Source organism: Haliotis rufescens, unplaced genomic scaffold (assembly GCF_023055435.1).
Source record: "Haliotis rufescens isolate VD_foot unplaced genomic scaffold, xgHalRufe1.0.p SCAF_24, whole genome shotgun sequence".
NCBI lineage: Eukaryota > Metazoa > Mollusca > Gastropoda > Lepetellida > Haliotidae > Haliotis > Haliotis rufescens.
The window spans coordinates 2,119,430-2,139,091 of NW_025963935.1; the positions used below are offsets into that span (position 1 = coordinate 2,119,430).

The 19,662-nt window shown below is 41.2% G+C and overlaps 1 protein-coding gene across 8 annotated transcripts in view; it reads left to right on the forward strand.

Moving 5' to 3' along the window:
- The first annotated feature begins 2,184 nt into the window (after positions 1 to 2,184).
- LOC124127574 (ankyrin repeat domain-containing protein 50-like) overlaps positions 2,185 to 19,662 on the forward strand; it is a 436,330-nt gene continuing 418,852 nt past the window's right edge. The window contains exons 1-3 of one of the 8 annotated variants that reach the window (XM_048401968.1): positions 2,185 to 2,575; positions 4,171 to 4,309; positions 13,624 to 13,682. In XM_048401968.1, the coding sequence (XP_048257925.1) occupies positions 4,176 to 4,309; positions 13,624 to 13,682 (193 nt within the window). In that variant the 5' untranslated portion in view covers positions 2,185 to 2,575; positions 4,171 to 4,175. Of the gene's footprint in view, positions 2,576 to 3,543; positions 4,310 to 9,187; positions 9,235 to 10,737; positions 10,923 to 13,623; positions 13,683 to 19,662 lie in introns of those variants that run through there. The other 7 variants (XM_048401971.1, XM_048401966.1, XM_048401969.1 and 4 more) reach the window with 7 other exon arrangements.

The following is a 19,662-nucleotide window of genomic DNA, read 5'->3' on the forward strand; positions in this document are numbered from 1 at the left end:
ACCCATTCGGAATATCCCCCGTTTACGTTTTCGAGGCAAGATTAGAAAACATTCTGACTTTCACTTTCCTGTTCTGGTAAGCGACACCTTGATTGGTCGGATGAAATGTTATTCCGACGTGACCCGTAATGGGATGTCTTCAGATCCTTGTTTGGCCATAGCGAGGACTATACTACTGTCGTAAATGCTAGAAAATGCTTTTCTGGCTTCATTTAATAAATACGAGTCATAGGTCTATAAAATGAGCATATATCAAAATAACGCGAATTGACCTAATCTAGCGTGTCCTAACCGACATTGTGATTACCCTTAAAATGTACATTTACAGGTTAAAGGATAATTAACTTGGGAAGTTTTCGTGTGGTGTCATACATGTATGAAACGGCAAATATCACCCGAGTTGAGGGTAGTTTTAAAATATTGCTGTTATTGTACTTAATTGACATGTGCGTTGGCGGGGTAGCAATGTAGGATATGTACTGCATTATATTTGCTTGAATACACGAAGGAATGGTTAAAAGCTATGAAAGGGTATGAGAATTGGAAGGTTGAGGTATTGGAATCAAGAAGTATTTGTTGTTCTACAGATGGTATCTTGAGGTAATGTATATCTCCACTGACGTATATGAATGTGTACTTTGGAATGTTGTGTTAGGTCTTGCCACGAGCCATTGCCAACATAGGTACAACAGGGTTGAGCTCACAATGTCTGACTGGCGTACGTAAGACAACGTGACAATGTAATGCCGCCAGCACATATGTCTTGTCGTTTATCAGTTTCTTATTCAACCGAATTGTCATGGGTTGCGGTTTGCAAAACAATGGCACGATTACCTTTACTTGATGGTACCATGGGAGCTTTTTGTCCATCTGCCGATAGCCACATGTAGTCAGTGGAATGATTCATCAAGGTTAATTATCTGGACGCCCTGACTGTGATAGTTATGAATGGTCCGGAGATAATGTGACCTCATAGACAGGTTGGAATATTTTCCCTTGAAAATTGCTCGGTCATCGCTGTGCACAGTGTATCGAAATCAAATCTCCTAAAGAGCTATTGATTGTGCAGTCTGGGAAACATTAATTGTATCTTTAATTTTGTCTCAAGTTCTACCACAAGTAAGGGTTACCATATGCTGATAAAGCGTGTACACTTTACGCCTAATCAATCTGTAACAAAGCTGCCTAATGTATTTTTAACTTTTTGTTTTTGAGACCATACCTCGTTTTGTTTTATTACCATACCGTAGACTTGATTGTAAGCTTGGGCAGTTGCTTATTAACCCTATTTTATGAAGACTACATTATTATCATAACAACAGTGTTACGAGCGCATATTTCTATAGTCTGTTTTAGACTGTCATAATTAGACTTTGAATAAATGTGCACTTCCTGTTTACGTTCGAAATTTTCTCCTATGCACCTCTTGATGGGACTGCTTGTGACTGAACTATTTAAAACCACTGGTAGTTCAATCGGTATTTACTCGAGATTTTAATACGTCTGTTAAATTTTTTATCCTTATTTAACAGGCAAAAAGCACTGTGAATGATGCCCTGCCTCACCATAACAGAAGATCCTCCAGTTGCTTTATCACCCGAAGGGGAAGAGCAATGTGAAAAATCATACTGTCTTAAATCAAAGTTATCAGTAGTTTTGAGAAAGGTTTCTGGTAAACAAAATGCAGAAGCTAAACCTAAAAAACCTAAACGCTGTTAGTCATTAAAATTATGCCAAAGCCCTCTACAATTCCACTAGCTGTGAAGAAATTTGAGAAATTAGGGAGGTTTAACAGGTGATCTGGGGGAATATCCACTCCGCCCGACAAGCTGCTGAGTGACATCCATCTGCAGATGTTCAAACGGATTATGAACCTCTATGGAGGTTGTAAAAGGCACTGGTACCGCAACATGTTTAAATCCCCTTATTCTTTTTTTCTAAACAATTTTCCCTTTTTGTCAAAATGAACTGATGTAGATTCGTGTACTTCCTGGTGTGGCTCTGGTTGTGTTTCAGACAGAGGGTCTTTTTGTGTCTCAGGCAGAGATTTATTTTGCAACTGAGGCAAAGGGTTCAATTGAATCTCGGTCTGTGTTTCAGAAGAAGCAGATTCTTCACAAATGGAAAACAAGGGAGTTTGTTTGTCTGAGACCCAGGATATGGCTGTCATTATCTACTTTGCTGATAGAAGAGGATGCTCTGGCAGAAGAGGATTTCGAGGAAGGATTTGGTGCTGACAGTTCTGCAACCAGTTTCTTAGCGTCAGAAAATGACATGTTATTCGTGTACTTTATTGCATTGATTTTCCTTTCTCTTTCAAACTTCGGTCATAATTAGGAAGGTGAAATGTGCTCACCATTGCAGTTTGCATCCTTAGTAACATTTATGCAATCGGTGCTGTCATGTTTTTCACTAAAACGGGAGCAAACTGGAGAGTTTATACAGAATCCGGCACCATGTCCAAATCTCTGACATTTGAAGCAATGGAATGGACTTATTACAAAAATATCCACTCCCAGGTTGAAATAACCGTCTTTGGTAGATTTTGGAAGTTTGAAAGAGCAAATGTGAAAAGGTAAGTATTGATTTTAATGATCTTGTGATGTTCTTTGCTGGTGAATCGTTTTACTGCGATAACACCTTTAGGTTTTAGCTCTGCCACAATTTCCTCCTCACACATGTCTGACAGACATTTGGAACGATCCCATACAATACCCTTGCACAAATTCTGTGATCTGTGCTCAGAGACAACAATCTCTGTATTTGCAAAGTAATGTGCGTTGAGCAGGTTTATATATTGTTGTGGGGTGCTGAGGATTAGCTCTACCCAGTAACCACCACGTGGACCCCACACATTGCAGCAGTTGGCTTTTGGGTTGCAGGCCGGGTGGGCTACCATTCCCCAGGATGTGATTCTCATACTCGTCCCTTACATTTGCAGGAGATTTCAGGCTGCTATCGATTCCAGTTGGGGACTTGCGTGTTTTTGATGGTAGCTGACCTTCACCTTGGACTTTTCCTATGTACCGATAACTGAGCTGACTACAATCACTAAGTGTTCTCTCCACAACATTTTGGCTCAAGACCTTGAACGGTTCCTCGGATAAATGTATTTTCCAACCCCACACAAATCTGGCTTTGCGTTTCTTTTTTTGAAGAGTATATATTAAAGTTACTAAATGGTGATAATACCTTTGACTATTACTGCGTTCTTTGTATCAAAGACAATATTCTGAAAAAAGTGATCCATCCTGTTTTCTATTGTGGCGCAACATGCATACCCGTTTGCCCGAGCTGGCCTTTTGCCAAACACTTGAGTCGGGCCGACCTCCACAGTAACTGTGAGCAATGGAAACGAAAAGAGTTATATTTCTCAGTCTTGTGTTGTGTGGTGTCAGTGACGTTCATGCTGACACCAGTTTGGCCACATCCTGGCTACATATATCAAAGCAGGGAAAGGATAGTTGTTAATATCAAGACTTTAACATGTGTCAGTTATCACTGAAAAAAGAACTAGCTTACACGTTCATTCCTGCCTTGATAAAGCAAGTGAAACAAGCATTTTCTGACATTCCATTAGAAGACTATTTTGGGAATAGTATCAGCGGACATGTTCTAGATGTAGTTAACAGCATGCAAGCTGGTATTCATAACACAAAGACGCAACTTCGCTCAGTGGCATGACAGTTCAGACATGTTGAAAGGGAAGGAGACACTTACAAAGCGAGTCTTGAAAATAACGTTGCCAGCAGACCAAAGACATCCATAGTTTACAACTGCAGCTGAATGAGACGGCTGCTGTTCTTCATGATGCAAAGATAATGCTGCTCTAAAGGAAGGGGGCGGTCGGGTAGCCTAGTGGTTAAAGCTTTTTGCTCGTCACGCCGAAGACCCCAGTTTGATTCCCGACATGGATACAATGTGTGAAGGCCATTTCTGGTGTCCCCCGGTGTGATATTGCTGGAATATTGCTAAAAGCGGCATAAAACCATACTCACTCACTCTTAGGGAGGATTTGATGACACCGAATACAAGCTGTGTGATGAGGGTAGAGACAGAAGTAGGAAATGCAGCTAAGTTAGGTACTGACATTCAGAGTTTGAACATTTAACTAAATAAGACGATTGAGGATTTACATGCTTCAAAGTAAAAGAATCACTGGTCTTACAGAGGACATGATGACACTGAATACCAGCTGTGTAGTGAGAGAAGATATAAAAGAGAGCGACGTTATTGAAACGTCGCTGGCTACATCTTCATTCTCGCAGGTTTCATTGACAATCGCCTTCTCCGTTTCCTGGTGCTGCAGGTGAGACTTTTAGCAGATATTTCTTTTGATTATGGAAACGGTTAATTTACAATCGCCTCTGTTAACATTCCATGCTAAAGCTGTTTGAAATCTATTATTCCCTTGAAATAGAACATAAATGTATGCCTGGAATTTCAAACAATGTATTGAATACATAAAAAGGCAATGCCTTCCTCTGCCTTTAGAAATGTGTCTAAACCTTCTGTGTTTTAATGTGAAGACAGTAAATTAAGCTTATTTCAAAGTTATATTTAGCATTTAAAATGACAACATACAGCATGCAGAGCATTTCGACATGGGTTTAGTGTGTCAACATAGGGCTTACACAGCATGGCAACATAGGGCTTACACAGCATGGCAACATAGGGCTTACACAGCATGGCAACATAGGACTTACACAGCATGGCAACAAAGGGCTTACAAAGCATGGCAACATAGGGCTTACACAGCATGGCAACGTATGGCTTACACAGCATGGCAACATAGGGCGTACACAGCATGGCAACATAGGGCTTACACAGCATGGCAACATAGGGCTTAAACAGCATGGCAACATAAGGCTTACACAGCATGGCAACATAAATCTTACACAGCATGGCAACATAGGGCTTACACAGCATGGCAGCATAAGGCTTACACAGCATAGCAACATAAGGCTTACACAGCATGGCAACATAGGGCTTACACAGCATGGCAACATAGGGCTTACACAGCATGGCAATATAAGGCTTACACAGCATGGCAACAAAGGGCTTACACAGCATGGCAACATAGGGCTTACACAGCATGGCAACATAGGGCTTACACAGCATGGCAACATGGGGCTTACACAGCATGGCAGCATAGGGCGTACACAGCATGGCAACATAGGGCTTACACAGCATGGCACCATAGGGCTTACACAGCATGGCAACACAGGGCTTACACAGCATGGCAACATAAGGCTTACACGGCATGGCAACATAGGGCTTACACAGCATGGCAACATAGGGCTTACACAGCATGGCAACATAGGGCTTACACAGCATGGCAACATAGGGCTTACACAGCATGGCAACAAAGGGCTTACACAGCATGGCAACATAGGGCTTACACAGCATGGCAACATAGGGCTTACACAGCATGGCAACATAGGGCTTACACAGCATGGCAGCATAGGGCGTACACAGCATGGCAACATAGGGCTTACACAGCATGGCACCATAGGGCTTACACAGCATGGCAACACAGGGCTTACACAGCATGGCAACATAAGGCTTACACAGCATGGCAACATAGAGCTTACACAGCATGGCAACAAAGGGCTTACACAGCATGGCAACATAGGGCTTACACAGCATGGCAACATAGGGCTTACAAAGCATGGCAACATAAGGCGTACACAGCATGGCAACATAATGCTTACACAGCATGGCAACATAGGGCTTACACAGCATGGCAACATAAGGCTTACACAGCATGGCAAGATAGGGCTTACACAGCATGGCAACATCGGGCTTACACAGCATGGCAACATAGGGCTTACACAGCATGGCAACATAGGGCCAACAGGGCATGGCAACATAGGGCTTACACAGCATGGCAACATAGGGCTTACACAGCATGGCAACATAGGGCTTACACAGCATGGCAACATAAGGCTTACACAGCATGGCAACATAGGGCTTACAGGGCATGGCAACATAGGGCTTACACAGCATGACAACATAGGGCTTACACAGCATGGCAACATAGGGCTAAGAGGGCATGGCAACATAGGGCTTACACAGCATGGCAACACAGGGCTTACACAGCATGGCAACATAAGACTTACACAGCATGGCAACATAGGGCTTACACAGCATGGCAACATAAGACTTACACAGCATGGCAACATAGGGCTTACACAGCATGGCAACATAGGGCTTGTACAGGATGGCAACATAGGGCTTACACAGCATGGCAACATAAGGCTTACACAGTATGGCAACATAGGGCTTACACAGCATGGCAACATAAGGCTTACACAGCATGGCAACATAGGGCTTACACATCATGACAACACAGGGCTTACACAGCATGGCATAATAGGGCTTACACAGCATGGCAACATAAGGCTAACAGGGCATGGCAACATAGGGCTTACAGGGCGTGGGAACATAGGGCTTACACAGCATGACAACATAGGGCTTACACAGCATGGCAACATAGGGCTTACACAGCATGGCAACATAGGGCTTACACAGCATGGCAACATAAGGCTAACAGGGCATGTTAACATTGGGTTTAAAGAGCAGGTCAACAAAGGGTTTACTGGGCATGTCCACATTGGCTATACTTGGTATGTCAACATAGGCTTTATTTGGCATGTCAACATTGGGTTTACTTGGCATGTCAACAAAGGGCTTAGAGGGCATGTCAACATAGGGTTTACTTGGCATGTCAACAGATGGTTTACTTGGCATGTCAACATAGGGTTTACTGGGCGTGTGGGCATAGGGCTCAGAGGGCATGTCAACATAGAGTTTACTGGGCGTGTGGACATAGGGCTTAGAGGGCATGGCAACATAGGGTTTACTGGGAATGTGGACATAGGGTTTACAGGGCATGTCTACGTAGGAAGTTTTCAACGACAGATAACGTATTTGTCAATCATTGGTCAAAAGAAAAAAATCTTCTGTGCCTTTTGCAGACTGCACAAAAGCACTTGAGACTGTCTGGAGAACTGGCCCCGAGATCACGAAAGTGATCTTAGCACAATTTTTGCTAAGCACGAATTTTGTCTTAAGTTTTTAAGATTTTGCTTAGCTAAGATTCAGTTAAAGACTGGATCTTGAAACGGTCTCAGCAAATTCGTAGCTAAGTCTAAGTCTAAACCGGCGTCATAGGGACACGCGTACGTTAAACCGCACGACGGTAATCAATCGGAACCCTTAAGAGAAGGGAGATGGGAAATTCGGGTTGTTTTTAAACCCAGCTGTCGCCACTCTCCTACCCAGAGATCCATGCGGCCGGGAGCCAGCCAGCATGGTCCCTGGCCTCAGACCACAGCTCCCTGGAGCATTGTTGACAGTTGTTACTGCAAGAGCAAGCTGGTGGATGCTGGCCGAAACATGCAACAGCATGCAACAGGAGAACAGCCTACGACTGATAATACTTATGGTGGGCTGTCATGTCACTGCAGATAGCAAAGAAGGAAATTAATTGTGGTCTGAGGCCACCTCTTCCACAGGCCAGTGCCATGAGACGATTTGTCACATCTTTCACAGCCCATTCAAGATGTTGCATATGCTTTTCATCCGTTTCATGTTTGACAAGTCTACACCTTTTTTAGATCCAAATGTCAAAGAATGGTTATGGTTCATTGAGAAAGTATGCTAATATGTGAAAATCTACTTGTTTTGGCGTAGTTTTTTCTTTGTTTACATCGGTTGTACGGCTCCACGTGCTGTCAAACGGAGAGCTGCGATACAGTCACTTTGATGGATAAATATATATTGTCATGCAACTCACTGTCGCAGTTGTAGTAGCATATATATATACTTATGCAAAACAATATGTAAAGCGCCCCCAAATACTTGCATAAGTCCGTTTTATAACGCTTTATGAAAAAGCGCGTTTGTTTACAAACAAGAGAAAAGTCCGATCATGTGATATGCAAATGTGGCAATGTGACTGTGGCAGTGGCGTTTTGCTGATTCACCACTGCGCCTGAGTGTGAACTGGCGCGTGTAGCGTGTCGCGTGTGGCATGTTGTCTGCGGTAGCTTGCAAACATGGATGACAAAAAACGTAAGGTAAATTGGACGAAGGAAGAAGAGATGCTTTTGTTGGAGGAGGTTTTAAAAAGGGAGGGTATTCTGCTTGGACAGCTGGACGGATGTCAGCGGACCCGACAGCAGAAGCACATTTCAAGCATCCTAAAGATACTGCAAGTTGATAGATCGAAAGTTTGAGTTATCTTGGCTTGCAAAATTTGTATCCACGTCCTACCCATGCAAAGATATATACTGTTCTTATGGTCGACGAAACGATATTTTGCAGTCATCTATTATGCAAAGCTCCGTCGTCTGTTCCGTCACAGGAGTCAGAAGCTTCCAGACTCACAGATTGATTTATGGTGATGGCCCTGCTGCTTTATGCCCCGATTTGTTCAGCAAACCATCTTTATCAAAGTAATTTACAATCTGGATTACGAACAATGTTTGATGACATGAATGATTGGTGGGATAATGGAAAAGCATCTTATTTGTCAGTTTTAAAACATCTTTCAACATTTATTATGTGTTTCAACAGCCTGAAGCAAAAACAAGTTCTTTTAATGAAATCACAGGCAGTATATGTATATACACCCATTAACAGGTGCGGATTTTGTATCAAATTAACTAAAACATACTATTTGGGTATTGTCTAATTAATATTGCAGATGCTAAGAATTACAGACCCATACATTTGACAGCTTTGTATTTATTTGTGAATCAATATATTATTTTTCACAGTGAACATGCACCTTGTTTTTTATTCAGTTAATCATAAATGCCATAATCTGACTTGTATTCTAGTATCATTCATACATATGTTTACAGGAGATGTTTGACTTCAATGTTTATGGAAAATATTCAATTTACAAAAATACATTTTTTATCTCAATTGCCTGAACATTCAGAGAATGAAATCCCTTTCTGTTGACAAAGTCAGCCTCGTTGACCTTTGGCATTTGGATTTTAATCTGTGTTCCGTAACACAACCAATCACATTTGGAAATCCCAGATAAAGGAATTCGTATACTATTAGCGGTAAACTGAGCATGCTTGTGGAACTGAAGCAGAGCAAAGTATTTTCATCACTTTTAGCACGAATACGGTACAGTATTTTTTTAGGTGGCACCAGTGTCGTGTTCTAAATTAAGATCAAAATGGCCGCCTCCGGAGACTCGGGGAAAACACTGTACGTATCCATTTCGTGTATGTGTTTATTCAGACTGTTATACTAATGCTCAAATGTCAATTGTGGGTGTATTACTTACCAGCAATAATGCATGCCAATAATTTTACACCTTGTAGCCTCTGACAGTTTACGACGTGCCAAGACAATTAGGGTGCTGAACACGCAATACAAACTGAAAGGAGAGAGTGTGACATGTCATGATTCCAAACTTGATTTAAAAAATGTTTTGGTTGCACGTGCAGTACATATCTCCAAAAAAGTCCTGCTATACAGCAAGATGCTTTATGTCACAAGGATTAATCAGTAACATTCTGTTCTCTTAATTCACAGAATTATAGGTCTATGAAATAGGTGTTGCCTGATTAATTTCCATTTACATACACTCTTCAAAAAAAGAAAAGTACAGGTAGATTTTGTGGAAATTCAATGTACCTAATAAAGTCGATATATTTAATTTAATATCATAGATACAGATATTAAATTTTGGAGTTTGATAGTCACATGTTGTCGCTGTACAAAGGCATTGAAAACTGTTCATTGTCATATCAAATAAAGCCACAAGGTTACGCTGAACTCAGTATCTCGTGTGACCGCTCCGGGCAGTAATCACAGCTCTGCATCTCCTCGGCACTCCTGGATAAGTGTACGAATTCTGTCATGTGGAATACTGCGCCATTCTGCTTGTTACTAAACTGAACTGAACTGAGCTTTGTTTACGCTCAGGCCGCTATCAGCGGCATCAGAAGTACAACATAATGTCAACAACATAATACGTATACATATAGATATAGAATACATACAAAAACATCTTGGCCGAGCATGCATTCATATTAATACAGATTTACTATGGCAGCAATATATGTGCAATTCAAAAAGAGGGAGAGTTACTTGATAGGTTTAAACAATGACATGATGATTTTACAGAATTTTGACAGTTTCCTCAATGTTTCTAGTCGTGAATTATTGAAAAGTAAATTCATTTTATTCATATTGGGTTAAATGTAGTAGAATCTGTGTAAAAAGTGTTTTCTTTCGTTTTCTGAAGATGGACAAATATACTAATAATGAAATTCATCATCTATGTCAGATAATGTGCAAAGCTGTCATTTCCTCTCGGTTAAAGGTATTTTTCTCTATCTCCCAGTTTCAATAGGTAGATTATGACCACAAGTTCTAAACTTAAGTAAGACTCGCCAAGCGTTTTCCTGCAGTATGTTTAAATAATATTCAAAATTTAGGCAATCATTTTTGTTGATACTTTCCATTGTGCCTTTTGAAGACTTATCCCGTGCACTGGTCCAACACTGCAGGTTAATGTCATTTATTGTTTTATGGAGTAGATGTTTAAAGTATGAGGGATTTTTGAAAGTTTGGGAAAACCAAATGTAGCTAAGTCCAAGTTCATCAAAAGTTCGTTATATATATATGTAATCCATTTATGTTTACATTTTCCAAATAGTTCATCATTAAAAAACAATGTGTTGGCTAGTTGTGAGAGAGTCTGAGGCGTGTTCTGACGTTGACGTACACGTCAATCGAGTTCATCCCAGAGGTGTTTGATTGGGTTCAGATCTGGAGCCAGGGCAAAATGTTGATGTTGGCGTTATGTAAGAAGTGACACAAGATGTGTGCGGTGGAGCGTTGTTCTGTTAAAACAGCTCCCTCTGGTGGCCAATGATTAGAAGAAGGTGAAGTTGAAGAATTTGATTCATGTAGCGATTTGCTGTCAAAATTCCCTGAACCACAACCAAGTCAGATCTTGTGGTGTTGGATATCGGTCGGATGGTCTGCAAAGGAATTGAACTGTGTGAATCGGTCACAAAGGTGACAAATGGTGCTGTGGTGGACGTTGAATTGGTGTGCAACAGACGACTGCGACCCCCCCCCCCCCCCCTTTGGATACGTCCTGTGGCGATGTTCACATTGGCGGCGCTGAGTCTCTGCATTTTCAAACTGGGAAAATGTTGACAATTGAATGACAAATTATTTTGCTTGCCTTTTGATAGCCACTACCACGAGTTACGAATGCCATCACATTCAAATGCATTTTGCTTTACTGTTTTCCTCCATGACATTGTTGAAAAAGTGTGAAAACAATGCTGTTTAAAATATTGCAAATCGACAATGGCTTTGTTTTGACACACCGTTTATCGAATATCAGGCCACCAATATTTTCCAATGAACATATATCAAATGTATATGCCATATTTTTTGTGTAGTCAGATTCAATGAACTAAATACTACCTGTGCCTTTCTTTTTTTCGGAGTGTGTGTATCTAAAACCAAGGTTTAAATTCTTTTAGGTGAACAAGCTAAATCATCAAAAGTAATAGTTTTTATAAGTAAAGGACCCCTAGAAAAAAAGAAGATACCCATACCAACCGAGGAATAATATTCCATTGAAAAATAAATTGTTGTGAGAATTGAAGCTCTGATTGAAAACGCAGCGAAAGTGATGACCTGTTTTTTAAAAAGTGACAGAAATATAAACCTACCACACGATTGTCTTCTAATTGCTTTTGATATAATGGCTGCTCCGAAACTTTTATATTGTTCAGATGAATGGGGTTTTGAAAATTAGAAGTAATAGAAAAAATACCCTTAAAATTTTTGAAACTTGCAGCCTGATTAAGAAATTAAACGCGAAATTCTATGGTATGTGGAGAACTTGACCAATTTATATTAAACTGTTTAAAAGTATGTTAACCTACTGACACAAACTGAGTTGCCGAAATTGCATGCATACAATATCACATTATTTGTATCGCTACATTACATACTAAACTTTGTTGGACTCACTGAAGTGTTACATAAACCGTACATACGCAATACCATTTTGCTAGTTTCAACTGTGGAAAAGACACTTAAGGATCCGTTTATACAAAAGTCGAGGGAAAGTATGGAGTCGAGTCCAAAGGGTATATACTATAAACACTAAAAGTAAGTAAATTATCTGTTACTCCCTAATACTTTAAATCATAACTTGCCCGTTGAGACTGGCCGATGGCAGAATATACCAAGAGAAGAACGAATTTGTCAACTCAGTGATTCACTTTCTTTTCAGATTCGATTCTCTTCTCTAACATAAGAATTCCGTATATTCCAAACAATACTACAAGTGGTCAAATATTTTTAAACACTGCAGAACTGTATCACCTAATAGGTTAAAAGATATAAGAAATTTGTCCAAATATATTTTATGTCTATGTAGGTTAATAAGAAAGAACTGATGAACTTGTCACTCATCATGTTGATATGTTTGGTATTTTGAGTCACCATTCCAAGATTGTTAGTTCTCCCTTTCCTCGTGAATCGTGAATGTTCAAACGTGAGGTGCGCCGACTGTTGATAGTTAGCATAGCAAGCTCCATAAGTGATATCTGTACAGACTCTGAGATGCGCCGACTGTTGATAGTTAGCACAGCAAGCTCCATAAGTGATATCTGTACAGATTCTGAGATGCGCCGATTGTTGATAGTTAGCATAGCAACCTCCATAAGCGATATCTGTACAGACTTTGAGGTGCGCCGATTATTGATAATTAGCATAGCAAGCTCCATAAGCGATATCTGTTCAGACTTTGAGGGGCGCCGACTGTTGATAGTTAGCACAGCAAGCTCCATAAGCGATATCTGTACAGACTCTGAGATGCGCCGATTGTTGATAGTTAGCATAGCAACCTCCATAAGCGATATCTGTACAGACTTTGAGGTGCGCCGATTATTGATAGTTGGCATAGCAAGCTCCATAAGCGATATCTGTTCAGACTTTGAGGGGCGCCGACTGTTGATAGTTAGCACAGCAAGCTCCATAAGCGATATCTGTACAGACTCTGAGATGCGCCGACTGTTGATGGTTAGCATAGCAAGCTCCATAAGCGACATCTGTACAGACTCTGAGATGCGCCGATTGTTGATAGTTAGCATAGCAAGCTCCATAAGCGATATCTGTACAGACTCTGAGATGCGCCGATTGTTGATAGTTAGCATAGCAAGCTCCATAAGCGATATCTGTACAGACTTTGAGGTGCGCCGATTATTGATAGTTAGCATAGCAAGCTCCATAAGTGATATCTGTACAGACTTTGAGGGGCGCCGACTGTTGATAGTTAGCACAGCAAGCTCCATAAGCGATATCTGTACAGACTTTGAGGTGTGCCGACTGTTGATGGTTAGCATAGCAAGCCCCATAAGCAATAAGCGATAGTTGCTTTATTGATTTGCCAATCACTCAATCACATGATATTTATACTACAAAAAACATATTTACAATTTTTTTAATTTTTGAAAAAAAATTAGATGCATAACATTTTGTCGAACGGCCATAACTTTTATGTGTAATGATTGTGTGGTTTATATAGTTTTCTGAACAGCATATTCTGTGTTTCAGCCTCGTGTGCTGCGAAACGACGCGAGATGGCTCAACGTCTCCCAGTGACTACACAGAAGGTAGGTGGGGAAACCCAGCAGGCAGAAAGCCCACTCCTAAATCCTTCATACAATTAACAAGCTGGTGTAAAGACCCGTCGTGGATGCCTCTTGCATGCTATCGTATATCAGTTGTGTAGATGGGTGCTCATGTTGTCAACAACAGGACTGCCTCTTGCATGCTATCGTATCTCAGTTGTGCAGATGGGTGCTCATGTTGTCAACAACAGGGCTGCCTGTAAAGATAATCGGGTGAGCTGGGATTCGAACCCACAATCATCGGTTTCTGGCGTGCCCAAGGGACGGAAATCTGCACAGCGAATCGCGGCGCCCCAGACGACCATCATGAGCATGTGTTTATGAATCACTATCAAATAGTAATGAAACAAGGTGTTCGCGAAAAGGTGAACGTGTCCTGCCCAACCGGTGGCACTCGTCACAAACGCATGGCAAGTCAGTTGTTTACCTGTAGCAACACGGGAACACATGGTACAAGTCAAAATGAGGAATTGCATCGGACATCATTTTTGTAACTAATGCATCATATTTGGAAAGGTGTAGTATAAAACTTTTTGAAAGCTTTACTGGGGCCTTGAATGTAGTTACATTGATAAAACAACGACTGATCAAGAAAAGGACCGAAACTGCGCGTTTTCTTAGCCCTGGGCGTATTACGGAATTACCAGATTTAAGCTGAGAAGCACAATATCTAAATTTAAGGGCAGGGCTTAGGAACCACAGATGATCAAAGCATGAAAGGAAGAATGACTTTCACATGTGAAATGAAACAATAATCAAAAGTGAAATGAGAGAGCAACACTTTAAGAAAATTGTTTTCCTTTTCAACAAGTGAGTAAGCCATCTGTCAAAAAAAGTAACAAGAACCCAATAGCGCAATTATGAGTTTTTTGCACATGCATTAAAAATGGTCTACTGTGTATCTAGAATATCATCTGTATTAAGGGCCCAATGTATCTTGTATACGTGGAAACCAACCAACAGATGTGGTGCAACATTTGGTCAAAGTGGCTAGCTACAACAATTCTTGAACATCTCCCGGTTTGGAAGATCAATCCATTTTACCATTTCATTTAAGCCCATGGGCATAAACACGCTTTAATATTGTTATTTATATGCGAATAAATAACAAGAAGGCTTAAAACGTGCACTCCCGGTATGGATTCTAAGGGGTGTTTTTTTCCAACAGGACATTTCGAGTCTGATTCGCGCGGTTGTCATTACAGCGAGGGGCTAGCCAAGTGGTCAAAACGTTTGCTCGTCTCGCCCAAGGCATGCATGTAACTTCGATTCCCCACATGAGAAGAAAGCGTGGAACGTATTTCTGATGTCCTCCGACGTGCTGCAGCTGGAATACTGCACATAATTAACGGCATAAAACCATACTCACTCACTCTTTCCCCGTAAGTTGGCATGTACTGTAACTCGTACATAAACGCGTTTAACTCACTTGGTGCCACGGGACCTTAGATGGAAATGACCCTTTTCATCTGTGCATTGAGATGTCAAACACTGTGTGCGTAAAATCAAAATCATAACCGTCATCATGGCGTTAACATTGTGTGACTGACATTTAATACAGTGCCACGGATGTCGAGATATTGTGAGATTATTAAAGTAGTTTCCGACCTTTTTCTGTCTAGTTTAAACTTCAAACTTCATGACGGCGAATTTTGATATGCACCCTTGTCACATACATGTAACTGTTTAAGTGTCAGGGAACCAAACTGAAAAATAAATCTGATTAGACTACTCATAAGGATTTACTTTTCCCTACCGTAGAGTTATTGGCGTAAGACTACTGACGTTTACTCCGCAAGAGAAGTTGTTTTCAAGTATAGCATAGTTTATCGAATGTGTGTCTTGGCGATTTGGCGGCGCTAGAATCAAAAACTCTGTGCAGATTATTGTGCAGACAACTGTCGTATACATGCACGCCCGTTTTGACAAGAAACTGTTGATATTTTTTTGTGTGAAATACAAACAGATTGAACTGAACACAAGGGCAGTGGATTTCTACTTGTGTCTTTTTTCATGCTACACTGTAGGACTTATACAAGACACGTGCACCCTCGCGCGCTCCACGCTATCACAACTTACAGTGTCACGTGGTTTCTATAACAAGTCTGTCAAATGATATACATGCAAGAACGGTGAAACAGTTTGACAGAAGACAACACATAACACAGCACAGAGCACGCATAACATGACACTGAACACAGAACAGCAGAAAGCTCAGAACACATCGCGCAGCACAGAACACAGAGCACAGCACAGAACACTGAACACAGAACACAGAACATCACACAGCTCAGAACACAGCACACAACACAGAACACATAACACAGTACAGATAACTGAACACAGCACACAACACTGAACACAGAACACAGAACAGCACACAGCTCAGAATACAGCACACAACATTTAACACAGCAGAGAACACATCACAGAACACATCACACAGCCAAGACGCAGCACACACAACAGAACACATAACACAGTACAGATAACTGAACACATCACACAACACAGAACACAGAACACATAACACAACACAGAACACTTAACACAGCGTGCAGCACAGAACACATAACACAACACAGAACACTTAACACAGCGTGCAGCTCTGAACACTGAACACAGAACACAGAACAGCACACAGCTCAGAATACAGCACACAGCCAAGACGCAGCACACACCACAGAACACATAACACATAACACAGCACAGAACAATGACACAGAACACAGAACAGCACACAGCTCAGAACACAGCACACATCACAGAACACAGAACGCAGCACACATCACACATAACACAGCACAGAACACTTCACACAGCAGGGAACACATCACAGAACACATCACACAGCCAAGACGCAGCACACACCACAGAACACATAACACAGCACAGAACAATGACACAGAACACAGAACAGCACACAGCTCAGAACACAGCACACATCACAGAACACAGAACGCAGCACACATCACACATAACACAGCACAGAACACTTCACACAGCAGGGAACACATCACAGAACACATCTCACAGCCAAGAACACAGCACACAGAACAGAACACAGCACACAGAACACAACACATCACATCACACAGCACATCACACAGCACACAACACAGCACACAACACAGAACACATCAGACAGCACAGCACACAGCACAGAGAACACCCATCACAGATGGCAAACCCCTAGATGTCTGCGCTAGGTACATGTGGTCACACACACACACACAGATGACACAACACAAGACACAACGGAATACACACAACACCAAAAGACAGACTTCCAAAACATCAAGAAGAAAACGCAAATTCACAACATAACTTTGCATTGAATTTTATCAGTATATAATTATAAGAAGAAGAATAGTGACACATGTGTTGAAAATCAGAGAATTATGTTCGACTGTGTTGTTTTTTGTTTCTCTTACATTCTGGTGTCGAATATGAAAATTACATGAAGATAACAGTTTAGGAATCGCCATTTCCTATTCATAAATACAAATTTTCTTTGGGGGGCCTTTTTAGCACCTGATAACTGCATATCGTATACAATGCTCCCCGAAGACGATGTCTAAAGGCGCGCAAAAGTCGCAACATGTATGCCAGATAACTCTTAGCCAGAGGATCAACACGGAGCAAAGATATTTTGTAGATACATACCTACTGATGGAAAGATATTTTTGTAGATACATACCTACTGATGCAAAGATATTTTTGTAGAAACATACCTACTGATGCAAAGATATTTTGTAGATACATACCTACTGATGCAATGTAAGCACCTGTACTGTCAGAAAGCGCACATACGTATCCCAGAAGGTAAACCGAATTGCAACTTCAGAATCAGGATATGAGAACATGGCATGAGTTTAAATATGTAGGTAATAATAAGTAAAACAGAAAAAAAGAGAAATTCAAAGCAAAACTAGTGATTCGTTTTCACAACAATGACTACCTGAAACATGTGCTATTGTTTTCACCGCCTCCGAGATTCGATCCCCGACCGCGTCATAACAAAAGACGTTAAAAGATTGTACTTGTTGTTACCCTGTCTGGCGCTCGGCATTAAGGGGCTTGAACAAGGACTGGTCGGCTCGGAGTCAGTATACTGTGTCTGAGTGGGGTATTCATGTTAAACTGCAGCATGATATCTCAGTGAGCTAGCACTATAAATCGGCATCATTCCGGACTAGTACAAGCTGCCGCATAGCCACACAGACACACACGTGCATACACGTCGCTATATAAGTGCAATAATCTTGGACGCGACGTTAAACCCAATTTCACCTCAGTAGACACAATAGGTATTAGGTTAACATAACCATAGTGGTATACATGATGTATGTTTAAAGTGTGTTCAGAATGGAATGGTATAAAAACTGTTTTCTTGGCACATGATAATGTTTGCAACATATCTGCGCGTATTTTTGTGAGTGTGCATGTTTTATGTAACCTTGACTCATTCTTCTCTATAAGAGTTACCTCCCTGACGTTTTAACACACTGTCAGTGTACTGCTGTAGTCTGACACGTAAGTTGATCAGGCTGTCGAAAAAGTTGTTTTCCTTCAAACACGAAACTGGGTCCACGTTTCCCGCATAGCGATCTGTAAGTAAGGGAAGGCTGCTATGTGTTGTGTGCGGGGAGCCACTGAGAAGTGTCGGTAAGCGTGAAGCAAGTGTAATCGCGAGATTTTGGTTACATAGACTCGCGCTAGTCCCCGTCACCAGATTCCAAGGCTGTGGTCAGAGTTAACGCAACCCGCCCTTATCTCACTAGGTGTGATGCCCACTTCTTGGAAGAATTAAACCAAATTTGAAAAGTTTTTCAACGATTAATATCATGAAAAAAAATCTAGACTTTGTCAGATGTGTTAGCTGTACCCAATTGTCAAGTAATGATATCTATACAAAGTCTAGCCTATGGCTTGTGTACGAAGATGAACCTCTATTGCCAGTGTCGTAACTTTAAGTATAATTCTAATTAATCAAACTGCACAGTTTCAGTGAGTGAGTGAGTGAGTTGGGTTAAACGCCGCTTTTAACAGTATTCCAGTTATATCACGGCGTGTCAGCTTAATGTGGGAGGAAAGCCCGAAATGATGCAGGTCTCAGCCATTTACCACTTCGGTAAAACCCACGATGAAGGGTATGGTGCTGACAAACCTAGAAACATAATTGGGGCGAACCGGGATTCGAACCCACAATCACAGGTTTCTGGCGTGTCCAAGGGACGCAACTCTGCACAGCGAATCGCGGCGCCTTAGACGACTGCTGCACTATTAATGTGTTTGAACTTTGCAAGTTCTACCCTGTACGATATGCTAATTGCATATGCTACTTTCAGAATCAGGAAAGGAGAACATGACATGAGTTTAGATATTAGGGTAATAGAAAAATAGAAAACAAACATGAATTGAATCAAAGCTAGTAATATGCCTTCACAGCAATGACTTCCTGAAACATTTGTTATTGTTTTCAAGGAACAAGAGGTATTAGGTGGACACAATCATAGTGGTATACGTGGTTCATGTTAAAGTGCTTTCAGAATGGAATGGCATAAAACCTGTTGTGTTGTGAGGTGATGAGCAACACGTTCAAGCAGTGCAGCACCGTGGCAGCCTGGGCTGTAAATAGAAACACTGATTTCGTATTCCAATGGATGACATGACCAGTGTTGACACAAAAGTTCATAAGAACTAACCATCAAAGCATGAAACAAATAATTCACTGAGGAAACAAGAGGTCGTGTATGAATTTATGTGAAACACGTTAATCTAAACCATGGTAGTATTAAACCTATATCAGAATTGACAGTCAATAGTATGCCCACTTACGTCTGGTGACCTCACCAGCGTGGAGTCCAGAGAGCTGCTCCTCCATTGTTCAGTGTATATGACGACAGCTACTCCAATTATTTGCAATTGTTCTGTGCATATATGACGATAGCTACTCCAG